We start from the raw sequence: 18,698 nt of genomic DNA on the forward strand, positions 1-18,698 counted from the left end.
AACACAATTTATTTTAGCTAAGGCCAAGAATGTCTGTGCTAGGATGATTCACACAGACTAAAAATACATAATACAAAATACATAGAAAAAAAATTCATAAAAGAATTGGAAAGGCAAAATAATCAATAATGCGCTTATCTCAAGTTCAAGTTAGGAAGGTCAGATTAGGGCAGAATCTCTTACCCAACGCGTTTCGTCGGGTATCTAGATTACTTTAAGGTGATTAGAGAGAATTATTATTTTTTTTATTTTTATAAAAAGTATATTGACACTAGCATGTGTACTTGCAAATTGTTGCATCACTATAGTAAATGGCTATGAGTTACCCAATTTCAAGCGTAACTTTTCTGTTTGTGTGTTTTGTGTTGCTCAGGTATACCGTGTGGTAAGCAAATGATTAGTTCCATGAGTATAATAGGTGGCGGGAGCAGTGGAGCGCCACTGTATGATCGCAATCATGTGACCGGGGCCTCTTCCAGCAGCTCTTCCAGCACCAAAGCCACTTTATACCCTCAGGTGAGACGGCCAGTTAGGGATAAAACACCCTTGCTGTCTATATGACTTCTCACACTTTTAATATTTCAAAACTGTATCTTTTAGTAGCTGAATAACCACTTAACTGATGATTTTTTCCAGCAAAACCGGTCAGAAATTGCCGGGTCCGCAGGAGAGTCCGGGAAAAGGAGATCCGTTCTGCACATGTGTAGAACAAATTTTCTCTTCAAAAACACAACAGGGCCGTGCGCAGGGGCGTTTCTATAATGGGTGCGGGACACACGGGCCCCTGAGTCCAGTGGGCTCACACTGCACACCCTGCACCCATATTTTTAATACTTACCTCTCCGCCACAGGAGTCCCACATGGGCGCCGGTATAAGCGCTGTCAAAATCGCCTGTAAAATTTGCCACGGCGGCCATTTTCCCAGCATTTTGTGCTTGCACAGTAAGGAAAAAACTGGGAAAAATGGTTGCAGCAGCATTTTCCCGGTTACCTAAACATGCGCTGTAGACTCTGGGCACACTCTAGTGCCCAGAGTCTCCCGATGCTGCGCTCAGTGTGCAGCCGGCCAACAGAGAGAGGAGGGGGTCCAGGACAGACTGCACACGGGCCCCCTCCTCTCTTGAAACACTCTTGGCTGTGCGCTCGCACCTTGTCAGCTGAACCACAGCTGGCTGCATTCGCATCTCATACTTTCACGTCAGTTAGGTGGTTAATAAAGTATCTGACAGCTGATACACTTGTAATCAAAGTTCCTGGTGGTAGGTAGTCTTTTGTGATGCAGTTCATATTTTGCTACTGCATCAAAAGTGTTGTACAATAGTGAAGTGTGTATGGTAGAAAGTTGTTACTGATCATGGAGGTGATGTAAACGGGCCCAATGAGCCAGCTGATCATGGAGGAGTGGGTATGTAAACGGGCCCAATGAGCCAGCACCTTACTGAACCCAGTCTGGCTAGTAAGGTATGGAAAGCAATGATAAATCTGGCGACAGAAACAGATCTCTCATAGCCGTACCTCTTGTGCCAGCTGTTTGAGTGGTAATGTGGAAGTAGGTGGTCTCTGAGATATTGGCAGGAGGAAAGCTTGTGCTGCCCAGTGATGGTGATAACAACATCTAAACACAGGAGAGGCCAATAGGACAGCTGGAGAATTCCAAGACACTCTGATAGCTATGGGAAATACTTTCTAATATATTAATCATCGTACATGGAGACAGATAAAAGGGCCTAGCATATCTTTCTGTGGATGAGCTCTATCACTTGTACTGTGTGAAATCAAGATGTACAGCTACTCATTCCAAGCAAATTATATTTCACACAATCACAGCTCCCTATGAGTTTTAGGGCAAGTACGTTTAACTCTGCTTCCTAAAAACAGAAATACACATTTTTGGCCTGGTAATGCAGACAGTGCTCATCTTTCTCCTCCCCACATCTTACACAATTTTGCCATCGAAATTTACTTTGCAACACATATTAGTCACTGACCATGACTGCTGTGCTGCTCGGTTACTATGCGCTCAGTGAGTCCGCAACACACCAAGGTCACGGCTACTGTATAGATGACAGTGGCACACAATGGAGGCTGTCATAGTCATTATCTTGTCAGATTGTAGCAGACTTAGAGGAAGAGGCAATTAGTTTTATGTTTAAGTTACATCTCTGTCTCTGTCCTGAGTGGTATATATGATGTGTAACTGACATTATCCCAACTTGGAAAGACTTGAAATGCAAATATTGAGATGTGTAACATAGATGTGTGTGTTTTCAAAGCGCTGCTTGATCGTTACCATGAAAATAGGAAGTCATGTGTTCCTATGCTCCACTACTCGCTTGTGGCCCACTGTGCTGATATGTTCTGTGTTTTTGTTTTTTTATGGATTTTACAGAGTGAAAATTGGGTATAGATTTATTTTTTTCAATTAAAACTGTACAGTTCGTTAAAGGAATTGTGACTAACTCCAAATGTTGTTCCAGATCTTGAATCCACCTCCATCACCAGCTACAGACCGGTCTTTATACAACACTGAAGTGTTCTACTCCTCTAACAGTCCATCCACTACTAGATCTTACAGGTAAGATTTCTGACATCACCCGGTAAAGCTAATATTGATGGTAATGCAAGAAATTGCAGATTTGGCATATAAACATTTTACATCTACATTTTACAACTTTCTAATATTCCTATAGATATTAATAAAACACAAATTTGGAGGCTACTCTCTGCTTTACAAAAATGTGTAACAGTCTTAGGCCGTATTGCAAATTTTATACTAATGTACATGTTGGCCATAATTAAACTTCCCCTATTCAGAGCTGTCTGTTGATTTATCTAACTGCCAGAATGTCACCAAATTTGGTAAGGAGAATAATTAGGAATATGGGAAGCATGATTCCGCAAAAAAAAAAAAAAAAAGATTGCAAAAAGTCTAAGGGGAATATGGTGCTCTACAGTGTGACACGTTTTGTGACGCTCTGATTGTTGGATCAAGCAGCAGGTGGCTCTGAATAGGAAATTTATTTAATGGAGTCAAAACCAATTTATTTGGAACTTTGTCCATATTCAGATTTTGTTTTTATTTGCATTTAAATTAAGAAAATGTTATTGAACATTACAGAATTATTGATGCAAAAACATCATAAATTAAAATCTGTTTTGATTCCATTATATATGAATGCAAAATCTAAACAATTCTACAGGGGGTTACACTTTTTAATGCCACGGTATGTTTTTCGAATAACCGTTTGGAGGAAAATCTCCACAGTTAACAATGCTAAAAAAAAAAGCACATAATACATTGGTTCAATATTGTGTAAATGAGATCTTGCAATACACAAAAAAAATCCACATATAGGGGCATATTCAATTGGGTGCAAGGTTAGGGAGTTAGAAAAAAAAACCTTACATCCAATTTTGGATTACCGCTGGTATGCACGCGACCGATACCCGCGGTATCCCCCCCAAAAAATTAAAAATCTTGCTGGGTTTTCAGAGCTGAAAACCACGCGGCACCTGAAAGAGAAAAAATTAAACTTACCTGCCCGGTGGTCTCCGCAGCTCCCAGTGTCCTCTCCATCTTGTCACTGGGGAGGGAGCTTGTGGGAGGAGCAAGGGCTGCTGGGAGATGTAGTTCTCCCAGCGCCTGTTACAGAGGAGGGGACATGGGGTTCACACACACACACACACTCTCCCTGCTGCAGGAGATAGGGTCCCAAGCTGGAGGAAGAAGACACTGCTTCGAAAGGTGAGTAATTAAGGACTAATTAAGCTAATTGGAAACTTCCAATTGCTAATTTTTTCTCAGGGGGGTGCCACCAGGGTCCCAGAGCTGATTTTTCCTAAAATTAACGATTTTAGGAAAAATCAGACTTGCTCTGGAGGTGCGAGGGGGAAAAAAAACTCCCGGCGCTCAAAAAAGCAAAACCCAGCACCTGTTTGAATAGCAAAAATCATGCACCTGTAGGAAAAACCCAGCAGGTGCGGGATTTTTGCTATTCTCGCACCTAATTGAATATGCCCCATATTGCACAAAGATACTTCCCTTTCAGAAGATCACCGCAGATCAATTTTGGGATCAGCTGAACATTCCAAAAACATATAAATGACAAATTAGTGTGTAGTATTATCAATTCAAACACCCTTGTGAGTGTGAGCCCGTATCACACCAAGTTGAGCGACTCAGTTCAAGTCACACCATAGAGAGTTGATTGAGAAAATGAAAAAAAAAAAAAAAAAAGGATGTGCTCCAAAAGATTATGTAGACTGTTCCCCTTTTATGAGAAATTACACACTTTAAAACTGTAAATTGTCCTTACAGAGAAAAAAACTATTTAAAAGATCCTGCAATGGTTTCTTTATATTGCCACTATGGGTCTTCGGTTACAGTACTGTCTCCCAAACACAACATGCATGCAGCAGAGAAAAAACTGAACATAGTCTGAATCAAATTTGAACTCTAAAATGGTACAGCCAATCTAATATACACAATAAAAACCATAGGGGGTCATGTGAATCCGGGCTGCCGTCAAGTGCGGCCGTTGTCGTGATGACAAGCATAATTGGATCAGCGCCATAGTCTTAATCAGCAGAGTTTAAATCGGCAGTGTACCCGAGTGAAGACTAAAATTAGCCTTAATGGAGAACCGCAAGGTCCAGGAACTTGCTGAGTCCTCTAATTGATTGGACTTGAGTACTATAATTAATTTAATTGCTGATTGAGACTATGGGGTTGATCCAATTATATGTGATGTACTTGCGGGATGGGGCACCGAGAAGGGGGGGGAGCGGGTACTAATTGCCCGGGCTTGCTGGAGGGGCCCAGGTATGGTACCGCTGCCCCTCTTACATCACAGCAGCCCAGCACACGCTGCTGTGTGCTGGGCTGCACTGGGAGGCTGCTCGCGGCTGCTAAGAAGCAGCCACAGCAGTCTCCTATGCCTGTGGGGGGAGCGATCAAGCTTTTTATCCTAGGGGGTGTGGCCACTCATCCAGCAATTAGGCCATGCCCCATTTTGCCCGGGCCCAGCCCGGCTCTTGGCAGGCATGCTTGCGGGTGCGAGTCATCACTACCATGGCCGCACTTGACGGCAGCCCGGATTCACATGACCCCTTTGTTGTTATTGTGTATATTATATTAGCTGTACCTTTTTAGAGTCAAAATTTGATTCAGACTATGTTGAGTTTTTTTTCTCTGCTGTATGCATGTTGTGTTTGGGAGAGAGGATTGTGACCGAAGACCCATAGCCTTCCAGAGGTGACCATCTGGAAGACTGACTATTAATGTAGATAATGCACAGGTCCCTCTGACTCATTTCAATTCTTCAATCAAGTCTTTTTCAAAGCTGGTACCGTGCATAAAGTAGGTTCAGTATTTGAGTCCTTGTGAGTCACGTGGGTGCAATTAAGTCAAACCAGGAACTTCTGTGCACTATGCGTTCCGCGCTGGGAGAAATGGCAGAAGTTGTCATGCGTTTCAATGACACCACTTTCTTCCTTTGTGTTCCATACACTCAAATACATAATAACAAAGAATGGACTCCACAGATGCAATTTAAAAGATATATCTCAAATACATAATGATTGAGAATAGTTTCCATTGAATTCACAAATACAATTTAACAAATACACATAAAACAAGTTGTATAAAAATGTTTTGGGGATGATGTTTATTCTCTTTACAATTCATACCTCAAAAAAGGAAAATTTATAATAACAAAATTCACCACCTTTTAAATGTTTAGCATTTCTTCTTTTACCTCTTTTTTTTTTCGTTTAAAATGGATTGACAGAGTTTGTAGTCCCTTCCTAATATTCTATGTTCTGCCAGGCGGTTTTCCCTACATAAAATGTATTGCACTTGCACTCAGGCAAATATACCACATTCCGTGTACTACATTATTATTATTATTATTATTACCAGTTATTTATATAGCGCGCACATATTCCGCAGCGCTTTACAGAGAATATTTGGCCATTCACATCAGTCCCTGCCCCAGTGGAGCTTACAATCTATATTCCCTATCACTTGCGCACACACATACACACTAGGGTTAATTTTTGTGTTGGGAGCCAATTAACCTACCAGTATATTTTTGGAGTGTGGGAGGAAACCAGAGTACCTGGAGGAAACCCACGCAAGCACAGGGAGAATATACAAACTCCGCACACGTAGGGCCGTAGTGGGAATCGAACCCACGACCTCAGTGCTGTGAGGCAGTAACGCTAACCATTACTCCATCTGTGCTGCCCATACATGTAATAAAATCTCTAATAGAAAATGTACCATCATGAACTACAAAGTCAGTATATTCCTTCTGATTACTTTTAACCGTTTTGCACATAATGCAGGAACCCCAACTATGAAAACCCTTTGATCTTCGTAAAAAGCACAATTCAGGAACCAAGTCGAAACCGAAGTGATCTTTTAATTTAGACACTCCCCTATAAATACATTTTAGCCTAATAGGGAAGAGGTTAACTAAATTGGGATCCTTTTTTAAAATATTCATTTTTTTTAAATAATTTTCACCACTTCTTTACGTTTTGGTTCACATTTACTGATAAAGGTCCATTCAGAAGTTTCCATCATCCTTTTTTCTTTATTTTTTTTAGAAGTTTATCCCTACTAATCAATTCTAAATTTTATTTAGCTTTTAAGATTTTATTTTCATTATATCCTTTATCTAAGAAACATTTTTTTTTTTCTCTGTGCAATTTATTTAAATTGTTTAAATTGGCTTACAGGTATCAATTCTAGCCAATTATTGTGGTATGCACTGGAAATCTCAATGTATGAATTACAATATATGGGCTTTTGATAATTACACATTTGTTTAAAGTCCTCTTTAATGTATAGATGAATTGTTCATTTTATTGCTAATCTGAAGCGTCATTCGAATGTTCATACTTGCATTTAATATAGTGCAAATTTATCCATGGGTTCTAGTCACCCTCCAATTATAAAATAAAATGTCTAAAGTTATATCAACATACCATGTATGCCCCAAACTTCTTATTGGTCCAAATTAGTTTTTATAACTTTTTTGTTTTGTTGCAGACCCTACCTTATCCGAGGCATTGCTCCTCCAACCACACCGTGCAGCACAGACGTGTGTGACAGTGACTACACATCCAGCAGATGGAAAGCTAATAAATACTACATGGATTTAAATTCTGATTCAGACCCATATCCACCTCCTCCCACCCCACGGAGTCAGTACATGTCGGCAGAGGAGAGCTGCCCCCCATCCCCAACCACAGAACGAAGCTACTTCCACCTCTACCCACCACCCCCCTCACCATGTACGGACTCCTCATGACCCCAAGCAGAAGGAACCTGTCACTCTTAATTTGTAAATATTTTTAAATATGAACAAAAGAAAAAATATATAAATATATATATATATTTTATGATTTTAAAGATAATTCTGATTGTTTTTCTAAAAAAACAAATGCAAAAAAGACGAAAGAAAAAATAAATGTGAATACAAATGGGTTGGGGAGGGACTGTGAAAATTGTACAGTGGAAGAAATATTTATAACTTTTTTTTTTTTTTTTTTTAAAGTGCCATGTTTCTAATAGGAATGATTTTTTATTTGTTTTTTAAATCCCAAGGTGCGGTTCTTAAGTTTCTTTACCTTCTCCACTAAATAAAGGCCCCTTTATTCCTGGGTTCTGCCAAGGCTGTCCCAGGGTACTTTAGTTCTGCCCTGAAATGGAGCTTTCAGATTCTTCTCCCCTACATTAGGCAGAGGCTCCCATGAAGGCTGGAATGCTACTCCATCCATGAAAGTAAAATGTGACAAACCAAAAATAAGTGAGGTGATACTTGTATAACTTAAGTAGGTGCCTGGTAAGGCTTCCGCTTTTGACAAGATTTCTAAAGAATTTTCTCACTTGCTCCTAGGCCAGGGCAGAATAATTATGGACACTGGGGGGGAAAAGTGCATCTGAACATGTACTTCACATGGTTGAACATCCCTCCTTATTTTCACATAGCCTAAATCCTCTCCTATTGGCAGGATTTTCATACTGGCACCATAGCACGCATACAGAGAACCAAGTGATGGTGCCTTACCTCCGTGAGGTACCTAGAAATACAATAATTATAAGCCAAAAGGCCAGAGAAGTGAACTATACCATGATGTAGATCTTTACAGCAGACTGTGGGTCGCATTTAACAAGGATACTTAGTATCACTGCAATACTAAACAAACTATGCCGCTGTTATTAACGAAAATGGTGTTTTTATTTAATATCCCTTACCCGTAATGTGAGGTACAGCGACCTCCCCCTCCTCATTGGCATACTCCATGCTGGCACAAACGCAATAGCCAGCCTGCGCATTACACTGTCACCCGGCAGGCACTGAGCAATGCCCGGAAGCTGGAAAAGCTACTGCTGGGTCTCCATTGCTGGCAATGGGAACCATATTGCTATCGCAATCTATAGATGGCGTAAGTAGTTCAGTGACAAACAGCGGTAAGTGAAGGATACTGCTTTTTATTGAAAACTGAAAGGAGGACATAACCCCTTAACTCCTTTAGCAATCGCTTATGTCTTGCTAAATGGTACCCTATGTTTTCTTAAGTGGTGCTAAATTGGGATACATGTACCAAATATCACTGACAAAACGGAGGCCTGGTATTTGTGTAAGCCATGTATGCAAAACTCTAGCTAACTTCAACTTGTTCTTATATGGCTTAGCTCACATGTGTATCGCCTCCCTGCACCAGCTGCATTCCAAATTGTTGCGTGCATAAATACACTAAATGAGAGGTCTCTTCTACAGCTGTATGTGAAATACACTGTGCAGCCTGCTGCAACTTTCAGTCCATTGTTCATTTCCTCATATGCCCTTGTGGATGGACCTCACATTTTCACTACATATTTTACCTGCATTTGCACTCTTATCCATCCATCTGAAATTCCGATTCAAGGATCACGGTTATCCTAAAGTCAAGAACAGCACTTTGACATCAACAGGGCTTATAGCAAGTATAGGTTTTGGTTTTATTACAACTATTAGCAAGTATTTCCATTTGTTGGAGACTTCACACTTGTGTTGTACTATAGTAGGAACTATGATAATTGGAAATGTATGTTCAACCTTCAGTTATAGCAGGAGATCCTTGTGCTCTTTACTTACGCATCACTTATGAAGCATTAGTGATTGGCACAAAAAAACAGAACTGGCCATGTGGACAACTGGAGTTTTATGTTCCGCAGTGTGGACTTCATGATCTTTCATCTGTTCATTATCACAGATTTTCTTATTCCCAAAGAGTGATCTCAAGTCTTTTTTTTTTTTTTTTTTTTTTCCTGCAGTTGGCAAACTGAGAAGCTGTTTTAATAGAAAGTACCATCATTTCATTTAAAGCACTTTGATCAACCTCTCCATACTTTGCTTTGAGCCTGAGTTCCTATGGAAAGCAAATGCGATTGCAATCAATAGCGATTATGCACGCAGTTCTACTGCGATAATATGCTACTCCATTGTGATCGCTATTCCCTCGCAGCACTACATAGGGACACCCACTTTACTTTACTTACCACACATCTGTAATGTTTAGCAAGACTGTAGAACCATTGGTACAATCGAGTACCACTGCAGCCTCACGCACACTTGCACCAACCCTGACCTTACTGCCTGCGTTCCGCTGACCACAAGTCGCCACCCACAAACGGCACGTCCTATCAATCACTCTGCCATGGGTCCGCGTAGTCACTGCAATCGCAGTGGCTAGTTTGCGCACTGCTACGCATACGCTGAAAACAACAATCGACCGATTGTGTCTGTAATCGCAGTTGCAAACGTTAGTGAATCAAGCCCTTTGTTCCTGCTATCATTTGTAAATGTCTTTAAAATTACATAAAATTCTGATATTCTCATATTTTGATAGTTTTTTTTTAATTTAACATCTTGCCATATGTAACTCCCTCTATCAACACTAACAATAGGTCCTTGTTCAAAAATCCAGTTGTACTTTTTTGGAGATGAGCAAATAGCCAGAGAATGTATCATGTTAAACCGAGGTTAGATTATTCTGCTACAGAAACCAATGTACACGTGTCCCTTAGCTGCAGTGTATTTGAAATATGACTTCAATATGTAAGGTCTCTGCAGTCTTGAAAACCGAAACTATTATAACTCTGCCTACCATTTAAGGTGGTTGCAAAACTCATAATAACGATTGAATTGAGTATGGTTATGTTCTGTTTTGGAGCCAGTAAAGCTACAAATGTTGAATTGAAAATATAGGACTTATGGACTGCAGTTAAAAGGAGAGGGTGGATGATTGTGAGAGCAGACGACCTTAGCTGGCACTCTGATCCGGAAGTGTAAGTCTGGTTGCTTTGCTACAAAGTGACTGGATCTGTGCAATTTAGGCAAACTGCTCATCGTCTCTGACAGAATCACATTTGTGTCGCAAGCTTAGCTCTTCAGCCTGTTTTTCATATGTAAACAATCCCCTCCCTCCTTTAATACCTATTTTGTACTCAATTGTTCTAACCGTACTTAATAAAATGTATATTTTGTATTATGTAAAAAAACAGAAAAAAAAATCACAGTAGTACTGAAACTAAAATTATTTATTTTTGCTCGCAATATAAAACTGACCTCCGCTAACATTAACTCCAACTGAGGCAGTTGTCTTGTGTAACATTACAAATCACCACTGCATAAAACAAACCTGTCTGTATTGTCAACTTCTCAGACCTCCATTTTAATCAACGTTCCACAACTGTCTGTAGCATTTTCCCTGGTATGCAGTACAATTTCTTGTGTCGGTCATCACAGCTGGATATCTGCATATCCCTATACATAAGAGAGCGTATGGTTGGTATCTGCAGCATGGGAGCTTGATAATGTAGAAGGATCTTTTTAGAGAGTCAAATGGATAATAACACTAGAACTGAAGAAATGTTTTTAGGAGTTGGAGGGTTATGTTTAGGTTTTTTTTTTATGACAATTTTATGCTTTTAAAATTGTGCTAAATTTCTTTTTATTTCGCACAAATGTTGGCCACTGTTCTAAAAATGGTTCATGAAATTTGTAGTCTAGATGGGTCCGACTGATCTTTATCTGCAATCAACATTATTTGTTGGATTATTTTGCACATCAAATACAAAAACTTTTACCAAATGCCTGGCAATACTGCTATTGCATAGAGTGCCTGGCAATACTGCTATTGCATAGAGTGCCTGGCAATACTGCTATTGCATAGAGTGCCTGGCAATACTGCTATTGCATAGAGTGCCTGGCTCTTGCTGCACTGTTGTGTTCAGTAGATGGACTATGGAGGGGTCATGTTCCAAATCATTGCTTTATATGCTGCAGACTTATTACAGCTCTTGCCGCCTGTTTAAACCAGTGACTCCATGTGTTACCTTACAAACATATTAACACACTTTGTCCACAGTCTGAGTATATAACATGGTTATTTCAGCACATTTTTACTTGCCAGTACTTTGCAACGCCCCTGATAAATTTAGCTTATAGAATCCACCAGATACGTTTCAGATTTGTTTTGTTTTATGAAAGAAAATAGTATTAGTGTGCCTTTCATATTTAGCACCTGTAATAAGTAATGACTTTTAACCTTGTACTCTATTGTGTTTGTTTTCCTAAAAAAAATAAAAAACTGTAGGATGTATCATGCAGTGTGACTGCTGGTAAAAGGACTGTGCACACCTCGCTAATGCATGTTAATATTATAAATGATTTGGTAAATTAAAAAAAAAAAAGATGAAATAATTACAATTTTAAAGAAATGCACCATAAAAAAGTATTTTCATGTTATTTGCAGTTGTGTTTTCTGTTTCCTTACTAACCAAGTACCAGAGCTTTATGCCACCTTACATTAAACTGGTAGATTAAATAAGTGACCACAATAAACATGTTATGGTCCAAGGAACCTGGGCTACAGTTTAGCTGGGTATTATGTAAAAGAAGCTGGTTATTGATGCCCATTTCTGTTAGGCATGTTTCATTTGTTTTTAGGTCATTTTGGACCACTTATTTCCACTTTTGCACTGATTTTTTTATTGACTTGTTCAGGACTCTCTTCATGTAACAGTACAGCAGAGACGTGACATGCATTATTAATACATGCAGAATGCATGAATAGCACATCAAACACACGCTGCCCTATTGATGTATGAAGCCAGGTTCCATTCATTGAACGCAATCCAATCCAACAAGCCCCCTGCCCCTCTACACTGGACATGTTGACACAGGCAGGTTAAGCAGGTTCCATTTATGCAAGATATCCATCTAGTTCCAGCTACAAAGTAGCCCATACAGAGTAACACTGTTCCTTAAGGTGATCCTGCCACTTGCTTTTACTAAAACTAAATGGCAAGCAACATACGGCAGCCTCCTGACCTCCTACTATGCCCCTTAACAAATTCCATTGCTGTGATGTCAGCGACGGGTGATTTGATAGTTGTTGAAGATTCGATATGCAGACTGAAGGCCGCCTATAGCTGTATTAGCCAGGAGTATTGTTGTTCTCTTAGATTTCTAAGGTGTCACAAAGTATACACAGCAGTAGACATAAAAACAGTGTTATAACAATACACAGCAGACAATAACTATGTAAGTACATAGCATGAATATAGAGGCAAGGGTAGGGCAACTTTTTGTTGCTTGCAGGAGCAAGCTACTTTTTGTTGCTTGTAGGAGCAAGCTATCCTAAATCTCAGGGAGGCCTCTTGTTTTTTTTCTCCCCCTCCCCTCCGCCCCCCCCTTCTTGTCAGACAATGAGGTCCGAATATGTTCATTGTGTTCTGCAGGACCCAGCCACTTAGATCAAGGGGTATGTTTACTATAGTTCAGTTTTCTAGAACGAATGATTCTCCAACTCTGAGGGCTGGATTTAAAATGGAAATATTAATACATGCACAATTTAGCTCTAAGTTGCTGAGTTTCAAGGATCTTAATAAAAATAAAAGATCTTTAGCAAATATACCCCTAAGTGATGAGAGGCCAAATCTTTTAGTCTGATATAGAACCATCTACCTCTGAATGAGCGTCATTGCTGTAGTACCTCTCCCTTGGTATTACAGGTTTGTCACTTTTCAACCTGCTGCAAAAGTTAGGTATATTCTCTGTTCAAAATGTAGTCACTCTCACACAACTAGTTTACAAGTCCTATATATGTATATACAGTCAGGTGCATAAATATTGGGACATTGACAGAATTTTCATATTTTGGCCTCTATTCACCACCACAATGGCTTTGAAATGAAACAAACAAGATGTGCTTTAACTGCAGACTTTCAGATTTAATTTGAGGGTAATTACATCCAAATCAGGTGAATGGTGTAGGAATTACAACGGTTTCTTTATGTGCCTCCCACTTTTTAAGGGGCCAAAAGTAATGGGACAAACTAAACAATCCTAAATCTAACTTTCACTTTTTAATACTTTGTTGCAAATCCTTTGCAGGCAATTAGAGCCTGAAGTCTGGAATGCATAGACGTCACCAGACGCTGGGTTTCATTCCTGGTGATGCTCTGCCAGGCCTCTACTGCAAATGTCTTCAGTTCCTGCTTGTTCTTGGGGCATTTTCCCTTCAGTTTTGCCTTCATCAAGTGAAATGCATGCTCAAATGGATTCAGGTCAGGGGATTGACTTGGCCATTGCATAACATTCCACTTTTTAGCCTTAAAAAAAACTCTTTAGTTGCTTTTGCAGTATGCTTCGGGTCATTGTCCATCTGCACTGTGAAGCGCTGTCCAATGAGTTCTGAAGCATTTGACTGAATATGAGCATATAATATTGCCCGAAACACTTCAGAATTCATTCTGCTGCTTTTGTCAGCAGTCACATCTTCAATAAATACAAGGGAACCAGTTCCATTGGCAGCCATACATGCCCACGCCATGACACTACCACCACCATGCTTCACTGATGAGGTGGTATGTTTTGGATCATGAGCAGTTCCTTTCCTTCTCTATACTCTTCCCATCACTCTGGTACAAGTTGATCTTTGTCTCATCTGTCCATAGGATGTTGTTCCAGAACTTTAATGGCATTTTTAGATGTTGTTTGGCAAACTCTAAACTTGGTCTTCCTGTTTTTGTGGCTCACCAATGGTTTACATCTTGTGGTGAACCCTCTATATTCACTCTTGTGAAGTCTTCTCTTGATTGTTGATTATGACATATATACACCTACCTCCTGGAGAGTGTTCTTGATTTGGCCAACTGGTGTGAAGGGGTTTTCTTCAACAGGGAAATAATTATTCTGTCATCCACCACAGTTGTTTTCCGTGGTCTTCCGGGTCTTTTGGTGTTGCTGAGCTCTCCGGTGCGGTTCTTTCTTTTTAAGAATGTTCCAAACAGTTGATTTGGCCACACCTAATGTTTTTGCTATCCCTCTGATGGGTTTGTTTTGATTTTTCAGCCTAATGATGGCTTGCTTCACTGATAGTGACAGTTGCTGTCGACTCTCAATATGAGATCCAAAGAGCTGATTCCGAATGCAAATGTCACACCCAGAATCAACTCCAGACCTTTTACCTGCTTAATTGATAATGAAATAATGAGGGAATAGCCCACACCTGTCCATGAAATAGCTTTTGAGTTGATAGTCCCATTACTTTAGCCCCTTAAAAAGTGGGAGGCACATATAGAAACCGTTGTAATTCCTACACCGTTCACCTGATTTGGATGTAATTACCCTCAAATTAAATCTGAAAGTCTGCAGTTAAAGCACATCTTGTTTGTTTCATTTCAAAGCCATTGTGGTGGTGAATAGAGGCCAAAATATGAAAATTCTGTCAATGTCCCAATATTTATGCACCTGACTGTATCTCACACAATAATCCTGTATATCTATGAAAGTCATGCAGTAAATAAGTATATCGCCACCCAGTCTGTCATTGATGATCAGCAGAGTACACTTAGGGAAATGAAGACTGAATATACAATGTGGGTCAGCCCATAGTCACATACCTTAAAGTAGAAACTACAAATGATCTTGGTGCTGGTGCTCAATAGCAAAAACACTGCAACCCAATCACCTGAGACCTTGGAAATGTGTGGCTTCTATGCATTATCTAAAATAAAGACCGGTTACGTTTATTTTTAGATGTCAGCAAATAAGTGGAGCATTAGCATGGCGGATCGTTTTAATTGCTTAAACATTCTTTTAAAGTACGGTTTCTAAATATATTGGCTTACTTGCTATTTTTTTTAAATGATTATCTTCAAATGCAAAATAAATAAGTCACCCTCACCATTTTTAGCATTAGGGGGAGATGTATGAAACTTAGAGACAACAAGTGGAGAGTTCCTGTTTGAGTTATACTTTCTGCTGCGTCTATATAATGTAGTATCTGCTAACAGTCTTAATGTTGCCACAAGAGCGTATGGGGTTTCACTGTAAGTGACTCGCAGGTTGCGACACTCTACCCAGGTTCCCACCGTGCCAGGTTGATAAAAACAGGATTAAATAGGCTGTGTCAATTAATCTGGGTTCTTATGTCAGATAAGTAATCAACCAAAAACATAGCCCTGAGCATAAACAGGGAAATCTGAGGTCAGGGTCACATGCAGTGGTTCAGGAATGAGAGACAAGTCAAAGTTCATGTTTACAGTGCTTAAAGTGGTCCTAGAGAAGTGGTGGAACTCACCCGATGACCTGACCCCCTGCTGCTTTTTTTTTTTTTTTTTTTTAAGGAACAGCGCCCCCCTGAAAAAGAGGTGTGGTCACACAATAGTATTCCCAATTCAATTACACCACACAATAGCGCAATCTTGATTCACATTACACCAAATAGTAGTGACCCTTATTCATGTATGAAACAGCAGTGCCCCTTTTACACAATGCCCACATTTGTGTCCCTTATACACAATGCCTACAGCAAGTAGTGCCCCTTGCATGTAATGGCCACAGCAGTAGTGCCCCTAATGCAAATGCAATGCCCATTGCAGTAGTGTCCCTTATTCAGTGACCCCAGTAGTGTTGGTGTCCTTTATGCAAAGCACACAGCAGTTATGCACCCTATAATACTGTAACAAAAAATGATTACCTTAAGCTCCACTCCTGCGAGCCTCCGGTCCACCTGGCTGCTCTGTCCTCTGAACTACAGGAGAGACGTCATGATGTCACTCCCATAGTGCACATGGGGGGAGCAAAGCCGGAGCTCAAGAGTGAGCTACGGCTGCCACTGGAGCTGCGGGGAGGCAGCCGTGTGCCCGCTGGTAACAATCTCAGCTGGCTTCCGGCAAATGAAGCCTCTGCGGTGCCGGGGCTGAGGTGGGTCAGAGGAGGCAGAACTGGTTCAGTCTCCATATAGAAGTGATGAAACACAGGGCCTGATTCGTGGCCGCTCGTTCGCTCCGAGCGATGTTGCACATCTGCGCATGCGCCAACCAGTCATTGCGGTCGGAAATCGAGCACTTGCAAAATAGCGAGTGCCTGCTAATTTGATTGACAGGATGAGGCATTTGTGGGTGGTAACAGGGGAAGGTGCTTGAAAACGGGGAGTGGTGATCCGAACGCAGGCGTGCCAAATGGTCAAAACGGGCGTTTTAAGGGTGTGCATAATTAACAAAGCAGCGTCATCGACCACGTCACTTGGTTGTTTCTTAGCCTGAACTGTTCGCATGATTGCGGTAGGAAAATCCTACCACAAGCACTGCGAGCAGTTCAGATGCCTTTCGATGTACTCGATTAATCTAATAAATAGCGGAGATGACATAGGATGCGAGCGGCCAGGGGGCGTTTTTACAAAATAGCGAGCGCATGTTTCATACGCTCGCTCGCTCAGACATAGAGGCGTCAACAGACCGCAAAGAGCGAGCGATCAATTTAAATATCCGGCCCCTTTTTCTGAACGAGCGAGCGCAAATACCGTCCGGCTCTGAATCAGGCCCACAGTTCCACCCCACTTTAACCCCTGCACATTTACATGCAAACTGGTAAATATTAAGCACAGGAACACTGGTTTAAAGGAGACCTTATATTCATACACCATAGTGTCAGAAAGCTAGGTCTCCAGAGGAAGGCATGGGATTTCCGGCAAGACCATATCCAGAATTGGTTGAAGACCAGCAATGAGGTCAGCGCTAAATCATATATAAAACCCATTGAGAGATCTTTCAACAGCAATTGGGAGAATTGGACAAGTTTGCAGAAGAAGACTACCCTGCCAATAAAGAGGTCCAGGAAGCGCCACTGTGGCTATAGTGTGTGGTTGCATTGACATGTCCAATTAGAGTAGTACAATAGGCAGCAGCATAACTGTAAAATGGAGTTTAGGCCATACAGTTTGTAACTAGGCTTGCAGGTTTATTAGGATGCACAAAAGATATAGGTGTTGCACTAATACAAAATTAATAATGACTGGACATGGCAAAGATCAAGACACCAGATGTATAGTTAGAAATTGTTACTTTTTATGCATATTATATAAAGAACTATGTACTATAATTAAAACTACTTAATAAGTCTATGCAGACTAGTCTGATTATATTGTAAAAAGAAAACCGCTACAATAGCTAGTACGTGAATTCAATGCTGTGTGGAGTGTGTATATATATATATATATATATATATATATATATATATATATATATATATGCAAAAGAGAAAGGGAGAGCGCACATATAAGTAAATATGGTAACACTTTAATCAAAAAAAGCATAGCTCACATACATTTAAAACTGAATAGAGCGGCATGTCACTCAGCCTCCTCGATCCGCCTTTGTCTCCACGACATACAGCGTCTACCACGGGGCTAGTCGATAGATCCACGCCATGCTGCCACACGGATATCAGGCAGGGAAATCCTCGCTGGGACCAGCGTTCGATGTCACCACGTCCTCCGCAAGCCACGCCCAATGCGTTTCGGCACTACAGGGACTTCATCAAGGGGTGTGGCTTATTCTGAGAACCGATCAACTTTTATACTCAACTCTTAATCACTAATCGGCATTGCTTGATTCCTAATATTCATAAAAGTTCATATAATAAAACAAGCGCTTATAGCACCATATTACACACAATCTAGAAAAACCTATATAATACATAATGATACATAAATAGTTACAAGTGCTCTAATTACAGTCAATATTAGTTAATTTTCATTAGTCATACAGATGAATCATATAATCCAATTTGTGTTTCCAACATCATATTACACAAAATGAGAACATACATAAGAAACCAATACAGTACATAATTATATATAATAAATTGCAAAACACGATAGTAGCAGGTGCTCATTGTTTTACAACATTCTAATTCAGTATGCATTAAAATGATCGTATTAAAAATATCTAACTCTATATAAATATTTAAAAAATTAATTAAATTAAATAATTTGATAAAAAACCAACACATAAACTATCACTAAACCCACTACATCAAATCCCTATCTCAAAATCGCAACTACCTTCAGTTAATACATATGATAAAATAGATATCCATACAAAAAACAACAATCAGTTCACTGTAGGAAAAATTATTAACCCTTTCCAAAATGACAACATTGGAGCTAATAGCCCAACAACAATGTGTCATAGGGAAAACAATCAGCCGTACAGACTCAATGCAGAAAAGGCGTAATGTCATAAGTTTCATTAAGTCCAAACGGAGCCAGTGTATTTAGAGAGTATATCCAGAAAGTCTCTCTCTTCGATAGTAGTCTTAAAATATCCCCTCCTCTTTCATCTAACCTAA

At 40.1% G+C, this 18,698-nt stretch overlaps 1 protein-coding gene across 1 annotated transcript in view; it reads left to right on the top strand.

The window, feature by feature from the left end:
* The window catches only part of LOC148532063 (low-density lipoprotein receptor-related protein 5-like), a 195,957-nt gene extending 184,181 nt beyond the window's left edge, over positions 1-11,776 (top strand). Inside the window, exons 21-23 of the mRNA XM_088468375.1 lie at positions 374-516; positions 2,478-2,575; positions 7,058-11,776. Of these exons, the coding sequence (XP_088324501.1) occupies positions 374-516; positions 2,478-2,575; positions 7,058-7,319 (503 nt within the window). The 3' untranslated portion in view covers positions 7,320-11,776. The remainder of the gene's footprint in view (positions 1-373; positions 517-2,477; positions 2,576-7,057) is intronic.
* Positions 11,777-18,698: the final 6,922 nt, after the last annotated feature.

The sequence above is a fragment of the Taudactylus pleione genome, unplaced genomic scaffold, assembly GCF_031769625.1.
Source record: "Taudactylus pleione unplaced genomic scaffold, aTauple2 ptg000085l, whole genome shotgun sequence".
Lineage (NCBI taxonomy): Eukaryota > Metazoa > Chordata > Amphibia > Anura > Myobatrachidae > Taudactylus > Taudactylus pleione.